The sequence below is a fragment of the Dermacentor albipictus genome, unplaced genomic scaffold, assembly GCF_038994185.2.
Source record: "Dermacentor albipictus isolate Rhodes 1998 colony unplaced genomic scaffold, USDA_Dalb.pri_finalv2 scaffold_14, whole genome shotgun sequence".
Lineage (NCBI taxonomy): Eukaryota > Metazoa > Arthropoda > Arachnida > Ixodida > Ixodidae > Dermacentor > Dermacentor albipictus.
The window spans coordinates 9657426-9680288 of NW_027225568.1; the positions used below are offsets into that span (position 1 = coordinate 9657426).

General features: G+C 44.1%; 1 protein-coding gene across 6 annotated transcripts in view; it reads left to right on the forward strand.

Annotated features, from left to right (window-relative positions):
• The window catches only part of LOC135913489 (hemicentin-1-like), a 708068-nt gene that overhangs the window by 611287 nt on the left and 73918 nt on the right, over window positions 1-22863 (forward strand). For 5 of the 6 annotated variants that reach the window (XM_065446055.2, XM_065446056.2, XM_065446057.1 and 2 more), the window contains 2 exons: window positions 9220-9404; window positions 9702-9831. In XM_065446055.2, coding sequence (XP_065302127.1) covers window positions 9220-9404; window positions 9702-9831 — 315 coding nt within the window. Of the gene's footprint in view, window positions 1-9219; window positions 9405-9701; window positions 9832-20888; window positions 21351-22863 lie in introns of those variants that run through there. The other variant, XM_065446058.2, reaches the window with a different exon arrangement.

Sequence of the window (22863 nt, forward strand, 5' to 3'; positions counted from 1 at the left end):
CTATCGTCTGCTCGCGCCACAGCTCTCGCCCGCGCCTGTTTGGTTCTGTTGGGTCGGTCTCGTTCGCGCTTGTTTTGGTTGTTATTGTGTGAGATTGTTTCTTAATCTGATTGTATGCGCTATGCGAATTGTATAGTACTTTCTGGAAGCCATGCGGCACCAGCGATCACACTGGAACCTTTGACGAGTCATGTATAAACGCCGGCTCGCTTGATCCGCAGATCAGATTTTCGACCATTACCGACTCTGCTACATGTCTCTCTCAAATTCTTTGCTTCAAAATATCGCGAAATGGAAACACGTATAGAGCTGCGCTCAAACTTCGCATTAGGGAGTATCGTAATCGTCGGATAATTTTTTCTCACGGCAGCGCAAGCCTCTATTCTATATGATCAGCGTCTGAAAAGATGCCGCACCGAAGCAACGTTCCAGTTCTCTTTTCGGAGCAACGCTTCATCATCTCCCAAGTTCTATGTACTACACAGCGAAAACAACGTACCAGTGAGAAAGCTCTCTCCATTTCTAGTGGCCAAGTGTCTAAAAGAAAAAATCCGACCTGCATACAAAGCCTCAAAAATGTTTAGTTGGGACCTCCTCCTAGAACTAAATGACAAAGACCAAGCGCAAAAGGTCACAGAACTTACCAGTATTGGTAACGCAACAGTGAAAATTTCACCCCACTGAACATTAAATACAAGCAGGGGTGTAATATCAGAGGAAGATCTTATTGGCTTAAGCGACGAAGATCTGCTGGAAGGTTTCCAGGAGCAAAATGTTACCAAAGTCCAAAGAATTGTCATCCGCAGGAACGACCAAGAAATCCCCACGAAACATGTAATACTCACCTTCGGAACAAGTGTAATGCCTACCTCCCTGGATGCAGGTTATGTAAAGGTAAATGTTAGACCATATATCCCGAACCCTAGACGATGTTTCAAATGCCAAAGGTTTGGACATGCTTCGCATGCATGTCGCGGACGAACTACTTGCGCTAAATGCAGCTCCAACGATCATCAAACTGACAATTGCACCTCTTCCCCACTTTGTGTTAACTGCAAGGGAGATCACCCAGCATACTCGCGGTCCTGCCCTTGCTGGAAGAAATAAAAAGAATTGCTCTAACTGTGAAAGAAAAAATCTCGTTCTATGAAGCCAGAAAGCGGCTATCGTACCTTCCGCGAAGAAGTTACGCCGATGTGGCGCAGATGGGGGCAGCATCACAGAGGTCTCAGAGGACTCATAGTGGTCCCGCAGTGACCCCTCCCGCCCCGTGGTGGAAGCAGCCAGTTCTGCTCCATCCTCTTCGCAGGCCCTGCAGACACCAGTCCCGCAGGGCCCTAAGATCAAGCGAACCCCAAGGCCCGAGACACGTGTCTCGGCGCCAAACTCTCGGTCCTCCAGCGCCTCAGAGAGAGCGATGGAGGTCGAAACAAAAACCCCGGTGCCATCAACACCGAAGGACAAGCGCTCTCTAGAGCGTGGTAAGAGGCACAAAATCCCAATAATGACCCAAAATAAGAAGGCAATAACCTAAGGGTTATAGCTCCGTTGTACCTGCCTTCTTCGGATCTATGTCACCTAACATATTTCTTATCTTCCATTCACTCGTTAATATCATTTCTTAACCTTTAATTTTATAATGGCTTTTGTGGTACATTGGAATTGTAGAGGCCTCTTACATAACATAGGTGACATAAAAGACCTGTTATTTAATTTCTCTCCCGTAGCATTATGCTTACAGGAAACAAACCTACGTGAAAAGCACAAAAACATTTTAAAAGGCTTCACTGTTGTACGGCGCGATCGTACTCAGGCGAACTGGCTTTCGGGTGGTGTAGCCATAGTTCTACGGAGCGGCATTGCAGCTAGAGAAGTTGCTATTAATACTCACTTAGAAGCCGTTGCTGTCACGGTTATAGCACATAAAACCATTACTATTTGTTCAATGTACGTTCCACCCCATTCACATTTTACTGTAAGAGATCTGGAGTTTTAAACCAGCTACGTAAACCTTTTTTAATAGCAGGTGACTTTAACGGTCATAACATATTATGGGGTAGCAAATCAACTGACACCAGGGGACAAACACTTGAAGATTTTATCCTGACTAACGAAATATGCCTTTAAACACTGGTGCGCCAGCCTACTGCTCCCCAAGCACAGGAGCTATGAGCTGTCTAGATCTGGCGCTGTGCACTTCATCTCTGTTGATCGATTTTAAATGGAGTGGTATTAACAATCCTTATGGTAGTGATCATATGCCCGGCATTATTAAAAAAACATCTCCTTTCCCTACAGTATCATTAAGACCACCGCGTTGGAAACTCCATCTTGCAGACTGGCCTCTCTTCAGCGAGAAGGCCAGTCTTGATCGCATATCAGATGATCAAACAATAGACGAAATGAATGAAAAGATTATTGCCTCCATACTTGCTGCAGCAGAACAGACGATCCCCCACTCCATCGGCTTCTTAAGGAAAAAAACTAAAACCCTGGTGGACGAATGAATGCACTCAAACTAAAAAAGCACAAAACAAATCATGGGGTATCTTTCGGCGATATCCAACACAACATAACCTCCTGTATTTCAAAAAAGCAAAGGCGAAAGCCAGGTACACGCGTAGGCAAGCCGAAAGACAGTCTTGGCAAACGTATTTATTCTCCATCAATAGCTCAATAACATCCAAAAGAATGTGGGATCAGCTTCGTAAGTTTAGAAGCGAGTACGCTCCTTATACGATCCCCATACTCTCACCTCCAGGTACACAAACGAGTTTAAAAGAACAAGCAGACATATTAGGGCAGCATTTCCATAACATATCAAGCTCACTAAGCTACTCCACTGAATTTCAAAAGTATAAACAATCAGCAGAAAAACAAAAGCTTCCGATAGCAGGAAGTTCCGAGAAACCATATAATGCCCCCCTAACACTTCCCGAAATGAACAGAGTACTCGCTACTGGCAAAAAAACAGCGCCAGGTCCGGACAGAATACATTACACACTGCTCGCACACCTATCTTCAAAAGCAGTTAAGACATTGGTCCGCTTTTTTAACATAATCTGGGAAACAGGAAAAATGCCGAATGAGTGGAAAAAAGCCATTATAATCCCTTTATTTATTTATTTCAGATACCCTCATGGCCCACAGGGCATTATTGAGGGGAGTGGTACACACATTGCAATAAATTTGTACAAAAGGAGACAACGCATATATATGCAACATATATATACCGGACCAAATACATAATTCACAACCCGAAACATGAAGCGATTTCAAAATTATACAATTTCCAAGAAACGCTAAATCACGCACAAAAATTTGAAAATCGCAAAACGCCACCATTAGCACAAACATGAACACAGCAAATCTGGGGGGAAAATGCAGAAGGATGCGCATGATAACGAGAAAAATGGAAATGGAACCAAAGCTATGGCAAGCAATACTGTGATGATAATTCCTTAAATTCATCAAAATCTTTTGAAAGTGCAATATCCCATGGTAGCTGGTTCCAGTCCAACTATGTTTTTGGAATGAAAGAAGTCCTGCAGGATGTTGTACGGCACTGTGAAAGACCAACTTTGCATGGGATGATCTAAGCGGGATGAAACATATGTTGGCGGCATGAGTAATGTATCTTTAAGGGTGGAATTCATGTCGTAAATTTAAAAAAAAACAGACACAGGCGTGATATTTTTCTGCGCGTTGCTAGAGGGGTTAGTGACAATGTGTTTTTCATTTCTGTGACGCTGGACAAACGATCATAGTTTCGAAGGCTGAAACGGGCTGCTCTGTCCTGTACGGCTTCGAGGGCCTCGATAAGAGAGTTAGTGAAAGGGACCCATACTGAGTTAGCATATTCTAATTTGGAGCGGACAAGCGATTTGTACAGAAGAAGTTTAACAGGTGTCGGGGCTAAGGAAAAATTCCGTTTCAGATATCCAAGCATGCGGTTAGCGGACGCGATGATAGAAATTATATGTGTCTTCCAAGCTAGGTTTGACGTTATAATGACACCGAGGTATTTGTAAGATGTTACCGGTGTTGGCAGGGAAGAACAAATAGTGTAGGGAGCGGGGCACGGATTGACGCGACGCGCAAAACGCATTACTTTGCATTTAGTATCGTTAAGTGTCATCTTCCATTGTGAACACCAGTTAGATATAGTAGCTAAGTCTTCCTGAAGTAGTACGGTGTCATTAGTATTTTTTTTCCCGGTAAACTACACAGTCATCTGCAAAAAGTCGCACTGTGGATGTTACGTTGTTAGGCAAGTCATTAATATATACCAGAAAGAGCAAGGGACCGATAACAGAACCTTGTGGGACGCCTGAGGTCACAGATACCGGTGATGAGTTAATGCCGTTAGCGTGCACGTACTGGAACCTGTTAGATAAAAAGCATTCAATCCATCGTAGTACATTTTGGTCGATGTTAAGTTTACTTAGTTTGTGAAGAAGCAAGCTGTGAGAGACTTTGTCGAATGCTTTGGAAAAGTCTAAATAGATGCAGTCAACCTCACTGCCACGATCAAGTATGAAGTTAATATCATTTGTAAAATTTATTAGCTGTGTTTCACAAGAAAAGTGTTTTCTAAAACCATGCTGCGCATGAGTAAAAAAGGATGATGACTCAAGAAAGTTTGCTAGGGATGACAAGATGACATGTTCCATTACCTTGCAAGGAATGCTGGTTAGTGATACTGGCCGATAGTTGAGTGATAGGTGCTTGTCGCCTGATTTATGCAGTGGAACCACCTTAGCCGATTTCCAGTCGTCTGGAAGGTCACAAGTTTGAAGGGATTGCTCAAATATTTTCGATAGTATGATGGAAGAATATACTTTAGTGGTTTTCAGGATTTTAGCGCTGATATTATCGGGACCACATGAAGAGGATAACTTTAAACGATCTATGATACTCATAATGCCTTCAAAGTCAAAACGAATGGGATCCATAGGAAATATGATAGCGGGAGTATAGTCGGGTGGTGATGCGCTAAAAGGGACAGAAAATGCATTAGCAAAAGTCTCGTTAAGTACATTAGCACTATCACTGTTAGGGATGGGATTTGATTGAGAATCCAGGAGAGAGATTGATGGCTGATCTGACCCATTAACAACGTTCCAGAAGTTTTTAATATCAGGTAAAAGAAAATGATGGCAGTGTGACATCAAAGAAATGTTGTTTAGCATCTTTTAACGATTTTTTATAAGTGCCAACTGCGGCTCTTAGAGCTGACCAATGCTCCGATCTTCCGGACGACCACGCTCTGACATATAATCGCCTTTTTCTGTTCCCGAGGCGTTTTAAGGAACGAGTGAACCATGGGGATCTACGATTAGTCGCGATGATTTTACGAGGGACGTGCGATTCGTATAATTCATGCAGTTTTCCTTTAAACATGCACCAGTTGTCGTTAACAGATGGTTCGGCAAATGCCAGGACGAAATCGTCGAGAAAAAACCGGAGGCCATCATTAACTGAAGAAAAATTTGCTTTAGCATAATTGTAAACGGTTTTCGTTTTATTTGGCGTTTTATTCGACGCTAAATTCAACGTGATGCGCAGTAAACAATGATCACTTAAGCCTGGCAAGTATTTTACCTCAGAAACAAAATCTGGGGTGCTCGTTAGCAAGAGGTCTGATACGTTAGAACTGGTAGCTGTCGTCCTTGTCGGCTGGGTAACCATTTGTGTTAGCGAGAAAAAGGAGCAGAGGGCTGAAAAACTTGCCGACTCGGAAGATCCGTCACCGTCCACTGCAGGGCTAGACCAGTTAATGTTCGGGAAGTTTAAATCACCAAAAATAAAAATAGGACGACCAGGAAACTTTGTTTGAAATATGTTCAGAATATCGTGAAGGTCGTTAGAAAAGCCGACGGGCGTAGATGGTGTGCGGTAGCATGCACAAAATAATAGAGCTTTATGGTTAATTGTTACCTGTACACATTTGAACTCCAGTGTAGTATCAACACTAACTTCAAAGCATTCTAGATTGAAGGACACAGCGATTAATACACCACCGCCGCGACCAAAAGAACGGTCACAGCGAAATACACGGTAACACTTTTCCTTTGAAAATATTTCATTATTATGCACAGTTTCATTGAGCCAAGTTTCTGTTAGTACAATGATGTCAGCTGCTGTAGTATCGGCCGTGCAAGATAAACTATCACGATTGCCAATGACACTGCGTATATTAGTAAAAAGAACTGAGACGTTATGTGGTGCCTGCGCAGGTCGGTGCTCATGTTCGTTGAGCTATATAGAAGACAAAGGGCCAGAGTTAGTTACAACACAAAGCTGGAAAGCTGGAAAGCATCCTACAACAGCTACCAGCTACCGACCTATAGCACTCACAAGCTGTCTCGCCAAGTCCTATGAATCCATTATAAACATCAGATTGGCATACGTCCTCGAAACTGAGAACCTGCTCGATAATCATCAGTTTGGGTACAAGAAAGGCTGCTCTACAACAGATCATCTAGTTCGGTTAGAACACGAGATACGTGCGGCCTTTCTACACGGGCAATATTGTCTCACAGTTTTATTTGATCTTGAAAAGGCGTACGACACAACATGGAGGTTCGGTATTTTAAGGGATTTAGCGGATTTAAGGATCCGCGGAAGAATGCTTAAATGTCATGCTGATTTCATGTCAGATCGAACATTCCAAGTGCGTTTAGAAACGGTGCTGTCCAGCGTATTTATTCAGGAAAACGGAGTACCTCAGGGATGCGTATTGAGCACAACATTGTTTGTCGTGAAAATGAACTCGCTCAATAAGGTAATTCCATCTTCTATAATGCATTCACTATATGTGGATGATCTTCAAATTGCATGTCGTGCATCGAACATGGCAACCTGCGAACGACAAACTCAAATTACACTAAACAAACTAATGCAGTGGGCATCTGAAAACGGCTTTCGCTTCTCAAGTGAAAAAAACTATTAGTGTTGTCTTTACACAAAAAAGAGGCCTACAACCAGATCCGATCCTTAAACTACAGGATGCCACACTACCCGTGAAACAAGAACACAAGTTTCTGGGTGTTCTGTTTGATAAAAGGTTGAACTTTCTCGCACACATCAATAGTATTAAAATCAAAGCGAACAATGCACTTGACATTCTAAAAATCCTCTCCCGGAAACGGTGGGGCTCTGACCGTAAATGCCTGCTACACATCTACCGCACTTTGGTGCGTAGCATATTAGACTACGGAAGCATTACATATGGTTCAGCCAGACTATTTTACTTCCGACGACTTGATCCAGACCATAACCTAGGACTACGACTGGCATGCGGTGCTTACGGAACATCACCTATACAGAGCTTCCATGTTGAATGTAATGAACCTCCTTTACAGCATCGCAGAGCGCTACTAACTTTTTCCTACATACTCAGAACCCGATCCTCACCACAACACATATGCTACAACATCGTCACAAAGTGGAGCTCACGCTTACATTACACAAATAAACCAAACGTGATAAGGCCGCTTATCTTGCGATACGAGGAATACTGTCGGGATTATGACATCCCTCGGGAAGTCCTCCAGGTTGCCAGAAAGCCAGAACGTTTACCGCCGTGGTGTGATTTCATAGCGTTATGTGATTGGACACTAACACATCTAAAGAAAAGAGACACATCACATCAACACATTGTAGAAGAATTCCGCTCTCTTCAAGACAAGTATATAAACTACATATAATTTTATACTGATGGCTCTAAAACGGAAAAACACGTGGGTGTAGGGGCCGTAACACAAAATTGGGAAAGAGGTATTGGATTACTTCAGCATGCCTCTGTCTACACAGCCGAAGTGTACGCGATATGGACGGTAGTTCAAAAGATCATTGCTGACAAACTTGAAAACACTGTCGTATACACAGATTCATTAAGCGTACTGAAGGCTCTACACATGGAATCCCAAAGTGAACCCTTGTTAGGCGATATTTTGAATGCACTAACGTGAAACAAATATGGCAGATCAATTAAGTTTTGCTGGGTACCAAGCCATGTTGGAATATTGGGTAAAGAAGTGGCGGATAGATGCGCATCAATGGCAGCGTACAAAAACATTCAAAATACAGCACTTCCATATAAAGACAGTGTCAATGCGATTCGGAAGGCCTTGACGTCAAAATGGCAACGCGATTGGGACACTTGTTTAAGTAACGAGCTTCATCTAATTAAACCTGTAATTAGCGAGTGGAAATCATGCAGTCACCAGCAACGATTCTACGAGGTGAGATTGTGTCGACTTCGAATTGGACACACACATCTGACGCACAAATTCCTTCTCCGAAAAGAAAACCCGCCAACTTGCGAAAAACGTAATGAAGCTCTTAGAGTCATGCCCATGTTAATAACATGTCCACACATCAATACACTGAGACGGAGGTTTTTACACAGCCTGTATAAATTGCACATTCCATTACACCCTGCCCTATTACTAGCAGATGATCCCCTAGTGCCATTTCCTAACCTCTTCGACTTTTTAGAAAAAACTGAGTATTTACACCAACTATAATGTAATGCAGGTATACCTGCCCTAACGTTCCGTTTTATTTTGTCTTGTGACTGGCGCAGCATGGCCTTAGCTGCATTTGTGCCACCAAACCCAAACTAACTAACCAAGCGATCATATAGTGAGCAGATTTACCGTTTCATGCTGGTAACACAGATATGCCGGTTCTCTTCGTTGAATTAAAACCGATATACGCAAAATAGTTCACAACAGATACACACACCACCGCGGCTGATAATGCGCGTCGCGTGTTTGCGCCCCCTAGAGATGTTTCTGCGTACTGTAGTTACCGATGCACCGAAAGGCTTCTCTGACGACCTTATATGAACTCACATTGCGTGAATTTCACAAAATACGATCTAAAACATTTCGAAATCGTCTCGCAGCACGCGACAGCAATACTTTCAAGCAGCGTCGCGCCGGATCGCACAAGCCAGAGAGGAGGAAAGGCTCGCCGCGCACCCTTTCCCCTTCGCCCGATGAAAATGTATATGCTTGTCAGTCTCTAGGGGAGATCGGGGTGAGGGCTAATTGCATGCTCAAATCGTTCTGAACTGAAGTAACAGCGTGTCTTGGGAGTGGGAGGCTGCTGCCCAATCCTTCTCTGGTTGGGGCACACTAGTTCCGCTACTTGTATCACATGAGTCAGAGCGAGCGCCAACGATGTTCCTCTCTGTCAAACGCACAGTTCCCCCACACATTGACGACGGCGCCGATGAAGTGAGTGTCCAAAGAGGCGGCACAGCAGTGCTTCATTGCGAAGCTCAAGGTCACCCAACTCCACTAGTCACGTGGTCGAGAGAGGGCGAACCCGTGGACTCCCCCAGGGCTCACCACGAATCTAATGGAGACCTCGTCATCGCGGCCGCTGAGGTGCAGTAGCCCTTTGGTCTTCCTAAATACGTACGTCCTCTCTCATACCGATTGTGGAAGTCATGCGCGTACGCCAATAACCTGGAAACCGTGCTGTTGCTTGCAGCGTACGATTATGCCTCTTGCAGAAAGAACGCGATGAATTCGTACAATGGCATGAGCTTTTCTTCCTGAGAGGAAGATTGTTTTTTTAGGTGGTACAATATTTTGTCTTGAACAACTAATTATGTGTGACTGAGATTATAGGCTCTGTGTCATAACTCTTTGTTCGTGGCCAACTCGCGCATGCTCTCGCAGCCGGAGGACAGCGGCAGCTACTTGTGTTCGGCGGAGAACGCAGCCGGCGTCAAGCTGCGGCTGGTCTCCTTCGAGGTCCTCGTGCCGCCAAGCATCAGCACGCTGCCGCGGGACCAACAGCTGTCTGCAGGTGAGGCGCTCAGGCTGGGCTGCCGCGCTAACGGCTCTCCCACTCCCCGCTTCACTTGGACGCACAACGAACAGCCTGTACCGGAAGGCAGGTGCCTGTCTGTCTGATCCGAGGGGTTGAAAGGTTGCACGCATTGCGGCGGCCGTTGCCTCCACAGCCGGTGCCAGAGCGTAACGATGATGGCCCTGGGAGCCAGGAAATCATGGAATTCACAATAAGTTTCATTATCAGCAATTCTAGTGAAGCACCTTGTGGCAGATACAGTGACACACACTCGGAGATATCGGCAAGGCAAGATGCAGGAAAGATGCTTCTGCAAATGTAACACATTCCATGCGTAAGCTCAGGGAGCATCGTGAATGTCGCTGCAGTGAAACTTCGTGCACGAATTCCACAGATTCATGCGGGCTGACTTCATTTCATTAATTTTCTTACTCACAGGGTTAATAACATTACAGAGAGGAGGGCCTTATATGGTGTTATTGCATCATGTGAGTAGAAATGGCAAACTTAAAAGTCTCATCGAGGATGGAGGCAATGGCTGGAAGGTGGTTCCAAACCCAGCATGTGGCTGGTACAAAAGAATGAAAATACATATTAGTACGACACTTAAGCACACAAACTTTGAACTGGTGGTAGTTGCGTGAAGAAATATAAGAGGGTGCTGTGAACAGCGAGTTAGATCGGGTTTAAAGAAGTAATAGGGTTTACAGGCCAAAACCACTTCATGATTATGAAGCACACCGTAGTGGGGAACTCTGGTATAATTTGGACCACCAGAGGTTCTTTAATGTGCACCTAAATCTAAGTATGCGGGTGTTTTCGCCTCCATAGAAATGCAACCACCATGCCCGGCACTCGATTTGGTGACCTCATGCTTAGCAGCCCAACACCATAACTACGTAACAGCCACGGCTGGTGTAGATTGGGCTTGGAGCAGTATATTTTATAGAAACGACAGTGTCGAGCAGATTTACATCAATGTAAAAGATCAGGCAGGTAAAGGGAGGATTTCATTGATGTAACACTTGCAGTGCGGGAATAGATTGGCAAAGTAAAGCGAGAAGAACGGTTTTGGATGGTTTCAGTGCAGTTTTGAATGAACTAGTATTTCATACAAAAGCAGTTTAGATGAAAGTGGCAGTTTATGTATCCAAGGAGACGATTAGCTTTACTGACTATCTGTTGAATAGGGTGACTCCGGAAGTGTTTTCAGAGGGCGGAGGGGGACACAGGGGCAACGCGGGGGAGAAAATTGCACCATTTTTGTGTTACTTTTCTTATGAAAGAAGAAAAGGAAAAACGTTGTACTTGCTATATCTTATTTGTAAAAATATGCATGAGATGTTAGGCTCACATTATTCCTGGAATAATTTCTTGCCGTACATTTCTTGCACTGGAGTACATGTAGCCTACACGGCTATTGCAGCTAATTGCTCTATAATAGCTTATGTAAGCACTAATTATGTGCTTGCTTCATCTTGTAATTTTACAAAATGTGCACACGTGCACAAACACAAAAAGAAACACCTGAAGCAGAATTTGCAGCGAATCACATTTGTTACTCTGCAGATTTGCGCATATTATTCACGAAAGTATCTGTGCTACAAGCTATCTTTAAAGGGACACTAAAGGCAAATATTAAGTCAGGATAAAGTGGTAGATTAGTGCTTGAGAATCTCTAAGGCATCAATATTATCGCGAACAGAGCCTTAATAATTGACAAATTGATGTAAATACGGGACGTGATTAGAGACTCCCATGGGACATCAAGTACTTGTCCGATGACGAAAGCACTCCTCAGTTAATTTTTTTCAATATTACTCGTTGAAAAAAACATACTTGTGTTATATCACGAAATAAAATGTTAATTGCCCATTTCTATTTCATTTTTATAAAATAGAACTCATGGAAATTACCTTTGATAACGACGCGGGCGGTCGAAAGGTTTCGATTTTGCTCGCGATACTCACACAAACTGTAAGCAGCAGAGAATTCAACTTCCATATGATGTCGGGGGATGCCTGAACAGTCTACGCCACTTGACCAAAAAGCAGCTGCAGCAGCGATTCCACTGCCCTGTCTTGATTGGGTACCGCCGTCTGTCGTGCGCCGTTTTACTCACCAAAGGTAGCAAAGGGTGATCGTGTATTCAACGTCACCACTCCCCAGGTCGGGTGATGGAAGATTTGAATTTCAAGAAAGGTATTTCAAAACGGTCATGCAATGGCTCGTAAACTGATTCTTTGCTTGGCACGAAACAAGCCTTGCGAGGTTTCTGGAATTTTATTTAAACAGTCCATGTCGACTTAGTGTTGCCTTTAGTATCTCTTTAAAAGTATGTGCAAACAAAAACTACATGATTAAAATATAGCATAACATAAATAAAACAGGAGCGCCTTTATTCTTTCCATTTTCTTACCCTCAGGTGCAGATTCAGTGTAGAATTTAACAGGATTCGTTGAAACAAGCATTCTAAATACATACACACACATAGTCTTCCGCTCTTTGCGTCGGCTTTTAATACAGTATTGCATGCAAAACTAGCAATGCAAATCAAGTCGGCGTACATGCAAATCAAGTCGGCGTACACGGAATGAAAAAAGTTAATGAATAGTTATTTTATACTACACACATGCACGGCACATATACATATGAACATCTGCAGATTCTTTAATTGCGATAGGTACGAAGATGAGTGCTCCGCAGGTGTAATTACAGCACTTGCAATAAATACAAGTAAGGATGGTGCAGTGTATCGGTTTACAGGTGAGAACTTTGGGGATATCAGCCCTCCTTGTCGTCACGCGAAGCTCAATGAAATACCCACTATTTTTATTTTCTGCTTCAGAGTGCTCTTACAACCTGCGTTCAGATCTTCCCTGTGCATGAAAACAAAATAGCGCTCGACGAGGGACGGGGAAGGGCTGTGCGCAGTACACCCTCGTATGCATTGCTCGCAGAAGAATCATTCTTTATGTGCACAAGCTTATTCCAGGCAGCGCCGTTTCATCATACGGCTCTAAACGGCCTGCCGGTAGGCTCGCGTGTGATAATTCAAGGCAGACGTAAAGAAATGAGAGAGCTGGATAGCTGTACATACTTAGTGCACGCAGTCTACTCTAGATTCCACAACTCTAATGACAGAAGCACACATTACTGATCGGTCGAAAAACCAAAATTGGCTTTTCGCTCAGCAGCCTTGGTGACAAATTCTTTGACTTACGTCTTGTAAGTTGAGCATGACAGTCCTTTCATTGTTAACGCTCCTTGTGAACGTGCAAAGTGAGAAGATGTGTAAGCCTCCTCTGAGTCTTGCGGTTCCTCAAAAAAGTTTTCATGCGGCGTAAAACTGCTGAATGAGCGTTCTGCCCAAGCTACAGATGCAGGTACAAAAAGAAGTTGCATGTATTTGACGACATGGTATAGCAGCTCATGGGCTTGTTCAGATTTTCCCTGCAGAGCCTTCGAAATGGTTTCAATTGATAACGACTCAACATTGGACACAATAGAAGGAAACTTAAGAAGTGCGCCGACTGAAGGCTTAGATCAAAATCAGCTCCTTGCATGCCCAATGCTGCGTGTAGGCCGTCATGATGATTATTAGGATGATGATGATTTTATTTCATCCCTTTTCAAACGGGGCGGTGAAAAATAGTCGCCTAGCCTACCTGATTTAATCCGGTATGCTATGCATGTTTTTTATCTAGCATTGTTTTATCTATCTCATTAATCTTTTTTTTCTTCAAAAGTACCTTATACAGGTAGCCATGACTGTAAGAGATCAGGTCGTATCTCTTCCCTGGTTGTACCACCAATACTCTAAACGTCTCTTGCTTATCTCGATTGCTGAACGGTTGACGCTTCTGTCCATTTTAAACCCAAGCGCTTCTGGTAGGTCTACGTTGCCTGCGGTTCTCACTGGGGAAATCCCTTCGTATTCCATTAGGATGGGCTGGGTGGTCGCAGAATTTTTGCTGCAGCGTACACATGCCTCAAAAAGTTACGAATATTTGCTCCGGTAAGTTTTTGTCCTTAGGCAACTGGCTCGAGCCTCAAATAGCAAGGCACTGCCCTTTGTGTTATAGTACAGATTTTCCTTTCTAATTTCTTGCTTCTCATTTTTTGTACATCTTTATGGTCCTTTTTGTTTCCATTCTTTGCATCCAATTAACTACCTCTGTTTCTCTCACTTTCTTTCTGATAACTCCTGGTTTTCTATTTACAGCTTCAATTACCTTGTACTTGGTTGCAAACTTTCTTGACCTGTTCCTCCATTCTGTGTCCACGCGTTTTAAGAGCAGATACTTGTGCACTTTAGCTGCCCATTTATTTTCATCCATGCTCGGGAGTCTTTCTTCAAAACTGGTTTTGCTCTGTGCTTCTCTTACTTCAAAAGAGGCCCAATCTATGTCACCCTGCACTGCCTCATTTGTGGTTTTATTGTGTGCTCCCAAAGCCTACCGGCCTACTGGTCTTTAGTAAACTTCCAACCCAGACAAGATATCCAATTTTAACCATTGAATGGCATTTGCAAACGTTAGCGCTGGCACCACTACTCCTTTCCAGATTCCACGCACCACCTCATACTTACTGTGCCCCCACAATGCTCCATCTTCCATTACTGCAACATTCCGCTACCCCTTTAGTTTCACATTCTCTTGGTGGATGCTTGAGTAAGTCTTTCCTTCGTTGTATATGCTGAGGTACTTATATTGCTTGATTATGGGTATGACTTGCTGTTAAGTTGACACCACGTAATTACTCGTATCTTCATTGAAGATTATAATTCCCGATTTCTCTGTGCTAACCTTCAGGCCTACATTTGTCGCTGTATTGCCAAAGATATTCGAATGTGTCTGTAAATCTCTTTTATTGTCTGCTAGTAGCACTATGTCATCCGCATACACCAGTCTAGGGAGCTTCTGTTGTACCATTTGTCCATTACGCATGTAGAATAAATCAAACCCTAATTCATTGTTTCCAAGTCGTCTTTCTATGCCCTTTACATAAAGCGAGAACAACAATAGAGACAGGACATCTTTTCTTCAGTCCTTGGGGAATTCCCACCACCTCATTACATTTTCGACGTTCACATGCAACTTATACTCGGTTGTTTCGAGATTTGTATCTCCGTGAGCAGCTCCACGAAATCGTCCTCTATGCCTTCGTGCTTAAAGGGACCCTGAAACGATTTTGATGATTTTCTACAAACGTACTGAGTCGTTACAGTAGATCTTTCTGATCATTAATTGCCGCATCTAAGTGCTCCGCGTAAAGCATGTATTTTGTTATAAGGTTTCAAAAATGTACATCGCTGGCGGTCGCAGCACACTGCTCAGCGGAATTTTCAGCCGCCCCTACCCATATGACGTAGTCACCCAATTGACGTCAGTAGGGCGAGCTACCTGATTGGCTGCCAAAGGCGTGTCATGGATAATTTTTCCACCTTTATGGTGAACAAATGATGTTCGTAATAGTTGCAATGTTAGTTAATTTGTTTCTATAAAAAGAAAGTAACAGAAAGAGAATGCACAAGAACAATTTCTCACTACACTTAAGCAGTTCCGGCGCACAGCAAGCGTCTTCTGCTTGTGTTACAACGTGCTCCATTTGACAAGAGCTCCGCGGTCAGAGTCGATCTCAGTCTGTTCGCGAGCACTATGATTCGACTTTGTTGCGTTGTGGACTGCAATCGTAGCGACTGGTAATATGTCAAGCTGCGACATCGTCTCCCTCTGCAACCCAGCAGACGAGCGGATGGGCTGCAGTGCATCGGACTGCCGCTATCCGATCGGCGCCAGGATTTGCGCGTTTGCGGTCGTCACTTTACACCGGAAGATTACTAACGCAATAGCATTTCGCGAGTCCAGTATTAGGGTAAACGCAAGTGATGTGATTTGTGTGCGCCCACCGTATTTGCGAGAAGGACAATCAATGCACATATTATAGGCGTGCACTGACGACCAACCACTGTATAAAAGCTTTCTTTTTGGTCCATGGCCAGGTCATGAAGGCCATTGTGGCTTTTTTGAGAGACGGTGAGCAGCCGGCTAGAACGCAGTAGTGCAGACCAACATCTCAGCTTATCTATTAAAACGAACCCCTCTCTACGGGCCGCAGTAGCTCACTGGCTATGGCTTCGGTTGAGGTTGCGGGTTCGGTCACGGCCACGGCGGGCACATTTCTATGGGATGAAATAAAAGAAAAAGCCAGCGTATATAGACTTGGGCGCACGTTGAAGAACCTCAGGTGGTCGAAAATTAATCCCGAGTCCCCCACACATCGTGCCTTGTTATCAGATCGTTGTTTTGGTACCTAAAACACCAGAATTATTTTTGTATTCTTCCTCACACAGCTTTCGATTCTATCACAGTTAACGCCATTTGACACTTTACAACCCTTACAGTGTGTTTGAATGTGAGCTCCTGGGCACCAGTGGAAGTGAAGAAAATGGGCAGGTGGTTGCTACAAGTGGTGTCAGTGAAAGCGGTCAAATCTAAGATGGCGTGGCGAGATGCCTACGTGGGAGATCATGCATGCAGTCACCTGACATCTGCTCCAGTAATACTTTCTCGGCATGTCAGGGCCATTAGAAAGCTGCCGCTGAGAACAGTGCCCATCTCCGAAGGAAGTTGCACTGCCGGGCTCCTTCTGTTGCAGACAAGCAAGGTAGGGAGATGACAACATAATTTAGCAAGCAAGTAATTTTTTATAGTAGTGGTAGTGCCGTTTTATACAGCGTTGTAATAGCTTGTTTAAGTTGTATGATACAATACACAGGGGTCACAGGAAGCGGTACAGGGCCTGGCCGTTGGACCGTGTCGTTTCGCGGGATGAGCAGAAGCACAAATGTGAATGGTCTGCACGGTGCAGCCAGCTGGTGGCACAGAACTCAACCACACACAGAAGCAGTAACGAAATGTATTCTTCTTTGCTGCTGGTGTGAATTTTTCGTAGGAGTGTAGTCACTAACACTTTTTTTGTAAATGTTTAAAATGTTTTATGCTTGGTTAAGCTCTGCGCCAACAGGTGGCTGGGCCGTGGAGACCAATCAGCTTGAGTTTATGCCTCGACCATTCCGTCGAAACGCCCAGCTTGCCTGTGGTTACCGGAATACCATACACGTTCGGCGTTGCGACAGAATGTTCGCAACGCACGCTGCTTCGATATCTATCGCTTGGAGTCGCCCGCCAAGCAGCTGGATTGAGAGTTTGGAGAGGCTTCGCGCCTGCTTCGCGCACGCGCTTCTAGAGAACTGGAAGTTGACGACACGACGTACCATCATGACGCAGAGCCAGTGAATGTGGAGCCTAGCTCCAATCACTCGGTGAATGAGTTGAGGAGAAAATGCACGACTATGGATGAGGGTAACTTGTAATCATCCGTAGCTCTCTTAATATGAGGTGTTTCACGCAAATTGGGGTGTGAATGATTAACTTCAGCTGTACCCTACGCGTCTAGAAAATTCCTCTCAACTATTTCAGTGGCCCTTTAAGGGTATCCCATAACAATTCCCTGTCTATGTTGTCATAGGCACCTTTAATATCAAGCAATGCTATCGATAGGGATCTATTCGTAGCTACTGAAATCTCTATAAACTGAGTTAGTAAAAACATTTTATCCTCTAAGCGTTTGCTTTGCCTGAACCCATTCTGCATTTCCCCTAGTGCATACTTGTTCTCCACCCATTCTATTACCATTAGTACCATTAGTACATTACCATTCTATATTTCACCTACGTTACCGGAGCTTGAAATCAAGAGTTCGACGAAAACTCGTCTGGTCGGGATTGTTCATAGTCAAGGGTAAAATGGACACCGACCAATAACATTAAAAGAAAAAAAAACAAGACATTCCGGCCTTGTTCACAATGAAAGTAAACAAAAGGGGGGAGCTCTGACGTACATTATGTACGTCTGAATAGATGGCACAGACAGCGGGCATAAACGGAAGGAAGGCTGCCGTCATTGCGGTTCAGCTTGGTATCAGTAGTTTGGATTAGTAATGACTCGAGATGCAAACGCGAGGTTAGATTACTTTCAGTGGCCAGCACATGCGTCCTGCCCCAGTCAATATCATGTCCTTCTGTTACAGAATGCTCGGCAAGAGCATTAGAACGCTCTTGCCGACGTGCCTTCTAATTTGACTGGTTGCTCCATGTCAGGCTGATCAAAGCGCTGCTGCATTTCGCTCGCTCTACGGTCAATCGCCTCAAATGTTCTTTGCACAATGATGCTGTGGGTGGAGTGCAACTGGCGGGAGAGACATGCTGGAGGGACACAGAAGAAAAGGGAAAGGCAGTGAGGTGAATCAGAGGCGAACATCCGGTTTTCTACCCTACGCTGGGGAGACAGGGGAGGGGGACGTAAAGTTACAGAAGACGATGGAAGAGAGGGGGAGAAAGCGAACACCTGCTGCCGCGGTATTGCGTGAGAGAACAGGGATAACACAGCTTACTTCTCGGAAGCCTGTGTTATCCGCGCGTTCCTTGTCTGCGCAAGCTCCCGCCTGCGTTCTAACTGTGCCTTGGTAAGGCCAAATCAAAACGCGCTTGCTTGCCCTCGAGGAGTTCATAACTTGAAGGACCGTTCAGCGACGTTCAATTGGACATTATGCTTTCGCATTCGCAACTCATAAGAAGTCCTTAGGTGTCCTCGTTTTTTTTCTGCACAAGCCGAGAGCGCACACGCTCTGCACGCGTTTCAGACATAAGTTTAAGTGGGCTCGAGGTGCTTCGTTCAACTTTGCACACTCTGTCAGGGGTGAACCAACAAGCATATGTCATTTTTTTATTTTTGTGAATGACGAACTCGTTGTGGCGTAGCGTAAAGCAGTTTCAAAAGTGAGTAACTTTTTTCGCGTTGCACGCATTGTCTTGCAAAAGACTTCACCAGGTGACACGACCGTGCTTCGAAGTTTTTACTTCTGTGGCAGTATTTTTTCTTTCGCTTTAAATGAAGAAACCTGAGCAATAGTTGTCCTGAATTTCTTCAGTAGATATGACTCTAAGCAATGATCACGCAATATTCCCTAATCAGGCAGATAGATGCATGCTGAAGTCCTTCAACAGAATTTCGTGTAGTTTTTCTTCGGAACTCGCGCATGTTTCTGTTGTGCAATCAGCAGTGTCGTACAAGATGAGGTTGCCCCTTCGTGCTCCATCCTCTTGATCACGTATACGTGCCTGCAGTGCTGCATTTTCGCTTCCAACTCCTGCTTCTGTTGTAAAAGTTAAGTCGTCTGGGTTCGAGTCATCAAGGCTGTTTTCGAGATAATTAACGTTTTTTAGCGTAGTTAGCCGATATTTGGCATCTAGCTGCTTTTGGTAATCCTTGACTTGATCAATGGATTTTGTGAGGTTGTCATAATGAGAAGCAAGTGAACTATCAGTTTACTAATAGCTGCTGGATTCTCAATGTTCTGTTTCCAACATTTATCATCCTGAGGTCCACGGTTGATCTAGACGTTGCCACAGAGTACAAGCATTTTTGAAGCATCAACACATTCAGCAATGATAGACACTAAGACGTGCGGGCATGGTGTGTTCCGTTTTATCGTGTTTGGTTTTATCCATGGAGCACGTTCGGTTTTGGGGGGTAGTACGACAGCCCGAAATAAAGCGACCGCATGTTGCCTATTCCTCTGCGCTTATTCGCACAGGATTGCGAAACGGACACGTGTTTTCTTATCCTGAGTCTAATATTTGCCGCACGAAATGTTCCTGCCACAATATAAACTAACTCGATCCTCTACCAAGCACCGGTATGATAGGGAAGCTGTTGGCTTCTGTCTTCATTCGAATGCGAATATACCTGTACACGCTGTTCAATTTCAGTATCTTTTTCTGGCTACAGACTTCCAGTCGGCACAATTATTCTATTGGAGGTATCTATGAAAATGACTGAGTAAAGTTGATTGAAAAAAAAAAAAAACACTCCATCACTATGGCGTGAGGAAAAACAGGTCGCGAATTTGATTCTCTGCAGCGGCGCAATCCTATTCTCATGGAGGCTGAATGGAAAAACGATGTAGGTGCACCTCCGGCAAGATATGCGGTCGACATCAGGCTATACCTGAGCACTCCACTGTGGCTCTCCCGTATGCCAATGACCGGTCAAGAATGCAGGAGAAGGTCCTTGTGAGAAAACATGTTGCTTCTAGACTGAACTCCACAAGTGCTCACAAACATGAAGAACACTTCACAGTATTAGAAAAATAGCTTAACAAGGATAACAATGGCTTCACAAACGACAGCTTGGTGGCTTACAAAATGCCACGAAATTAATCCAGAACTACAACTTGGCTTCTCCCCCGAGAGAAAGCCGTAGCATGGAAGACATGAGAATCCTAGAGCCTGCTTCCTAGGCTCTCGGAACCTCCATGCACTCAGTATAGCAGCTTTTTTTTAACGAGCTGTTTACTTTGGCTTTCCCAAATTTATCTTATACAAGCATCTGCATATTCCACTCAGAAGCAGCAAATCCTTGACCCTCACTATCTGTACAGCCTTTTCTCAAAGTTATCCCTGCCTTTGCCCTAACGTAAAGTACCAGCTCCCGGGCAGATTTCGCGTTTTCATTGTGCTGATGTCTGCATACTTTCCTGCAGGTCACGCATTTTATTTCTCGCATTACTTTTGCTGCCTTTCACCCAGACAGAGGTAATTCAGACACCCGTTGATTGCAAATGAAACATTTTGGGCCGTTTCTCCTCTCTTTCTTCAGAGGTCACCTTCGTCGTCTATGTGTGGCACCATTCAAAGGGCGTACAATCGGGTCCACAAAAACCCAAGCAAAGCTGAAATACAAAGGGCCAGCCCCAATACCCAATTTCCTCGGCCAGTCTGTCGCTCTTAATGCAGCTAGGAAACCTAGCGTGTGAAGCGTTGCTACTTAGAAAGCTGTTTTATTCTTTACACTGCAGCAAATGTGGGTCTTCACCGGTTATGGTTGAGAACAAAATAAAAATAGGAGGTTGTAAGTGCGCATCCGCCGTTATACTACTACGACGTCGCAGTAAGCCTGTGATATCGTATTATTTCCGCTTTCCTGCAGAGACGTATGCTGCTGGCACGGAGGACGGCGTGAGTGAGCTGGTTCTGAAAAATGTTGTCCCACACGACCATTCCTCGTCGGAGAACGGTGCCGGGCAGCATAAGGCCACCGCAAACGTTGTAGTCAGAGGAGAGCGAGCAGTTGCTGCTAAGTCACGTTTAGTGACTGGCCTCTCGGCTATGCTTGATGATCACAGTGACCTGAGGCCATGGTTCCATGCACTGCGTTAACACGAACAACCGTTTTGTTTTGTTTACAAACGTCACATTATTTCTTTTTCGTAGCGCCAGCCCTTCAGCTAAGAAGCACCTGTGAATTATCGACACCATCCATGAAGTACAATATCTCCGGAAACTAAGCCGAGAAATCTTAACATGTTACCTTCTCCATTTGTGTGATTGATGTTCAAATACAAAGAAAGGGCTGTCCACAGATGACTCTACACTGACAGCGTTATGCACAGGCTACTTTACCGAATGTGTAGAATATTTTTGTAGTATTTTGTTGAAGCATAAAAATATGTTTTGTATGCCTGTTCGATATTAATTTGCCACCGTCGACTGAAAAAAAGATCACCTGTGCTTACGCCGCAGCATCGCTAGCGAAGTATTGCCCTGCTAGAAAGCTTTTCATTTCTGAAGAGATCGAAAAGCTGATTTTAGTTGTCTAAGAAGGACGCGCTAAAATTCCTTAGGAGCAATTTTCTTAGCTCAGTGGGAAACACGAGGTGGCCTCCCTCATACTGCTTCCCACAGAATGCGATGTTTGTGACATTATATTTGAATGTATAAGTATAATTTGGCGAGTGCCCCAGAAAAACCTGTCTGTAATGTGAGAAGTGTCACACCCTTCATATGCAAAATAAATGCATAATTCCTGAAGTTAAGACATTTGCCATTATAATAGTGTGAATATAGGTTAATGGTAGGTTTAGAATCAATAAAGAAGGAATGGAAAATGAATAAACATATATAAGTGTTCTCGTGATGCCCCCTCTAATGCTTATGTGCCTTGGAAGCTTTCTTTTCTGCTTTACTGGTGTGCATGGAAAGAAGCCTGATACGGGATTGCACAGTACAAAAAATAATAGCATAGTTGAGGGTAGATGTGATAATAGTGTAATAGTAGATGATTGGTAGCCTTCAAAAATTGATGCCGTCACCGTGTCAAGGTCGCAACAAAAAGAAAAGGACAATAAAAAGAGGAAAGCAAAAAACGCTGGGGTGTGGCAGAAACAAGAAAACCGGTTGCGACGCGTTTCGGCTCAGTTGATACCATATATCTGCAACAGAAATGCACAATTGATCAAGATAACTCATGGAACCATTGTAGTGTAATACTAGATGATTGGTAGCGATGGGTATACATGCCTAAGGTAGCTAAATGAGTAAAAAAAAAGTGAAGTAGCAGCCCAGTAAAGGAATGCTTGCGTAGTAGTAGACAATGCTCATAATTTCTGTAGCATTTTTTGTCTTATTTGCATGCCAGCAAGGTGATGTTGGCAGAGATCCACGGATACTTGTACGACGTGACAGAATCAGATGTAATGAGCGATGGTACGTACGATCAGGCAATTGTGCAAGCAGTTCGAAGCAGGCTTATTCAATGTGCACGATGAATGCTGTACTGACTGCAGCCGTCTCTAGTTATGGTGTGATAGAAAGTGTGAGGCAAGCGCCTGACAAAAAATCGACACGTCACAAGTTTTGAGCTCTCCTTCCAAGTTTTCGGATACCAGTCGCTGCTTGCTGCATGAGACCGATGCAATATTTGGCAGGTAAACATTTTGTTAGCGATGCTGTGGCTCAGGTCCTGGATTCAATGACTAGCGGCATATTATCATTACACTAGCATCCAAGAATTGGCCCTGTGCTACGACTAATTCCTACAAAATCTTAGTTCACTCCCGGTAGAACAGCCGATACGTTACTTAATCTGACAATATGAACTTTTTTGTATGTTCGTGCGCCGCGTA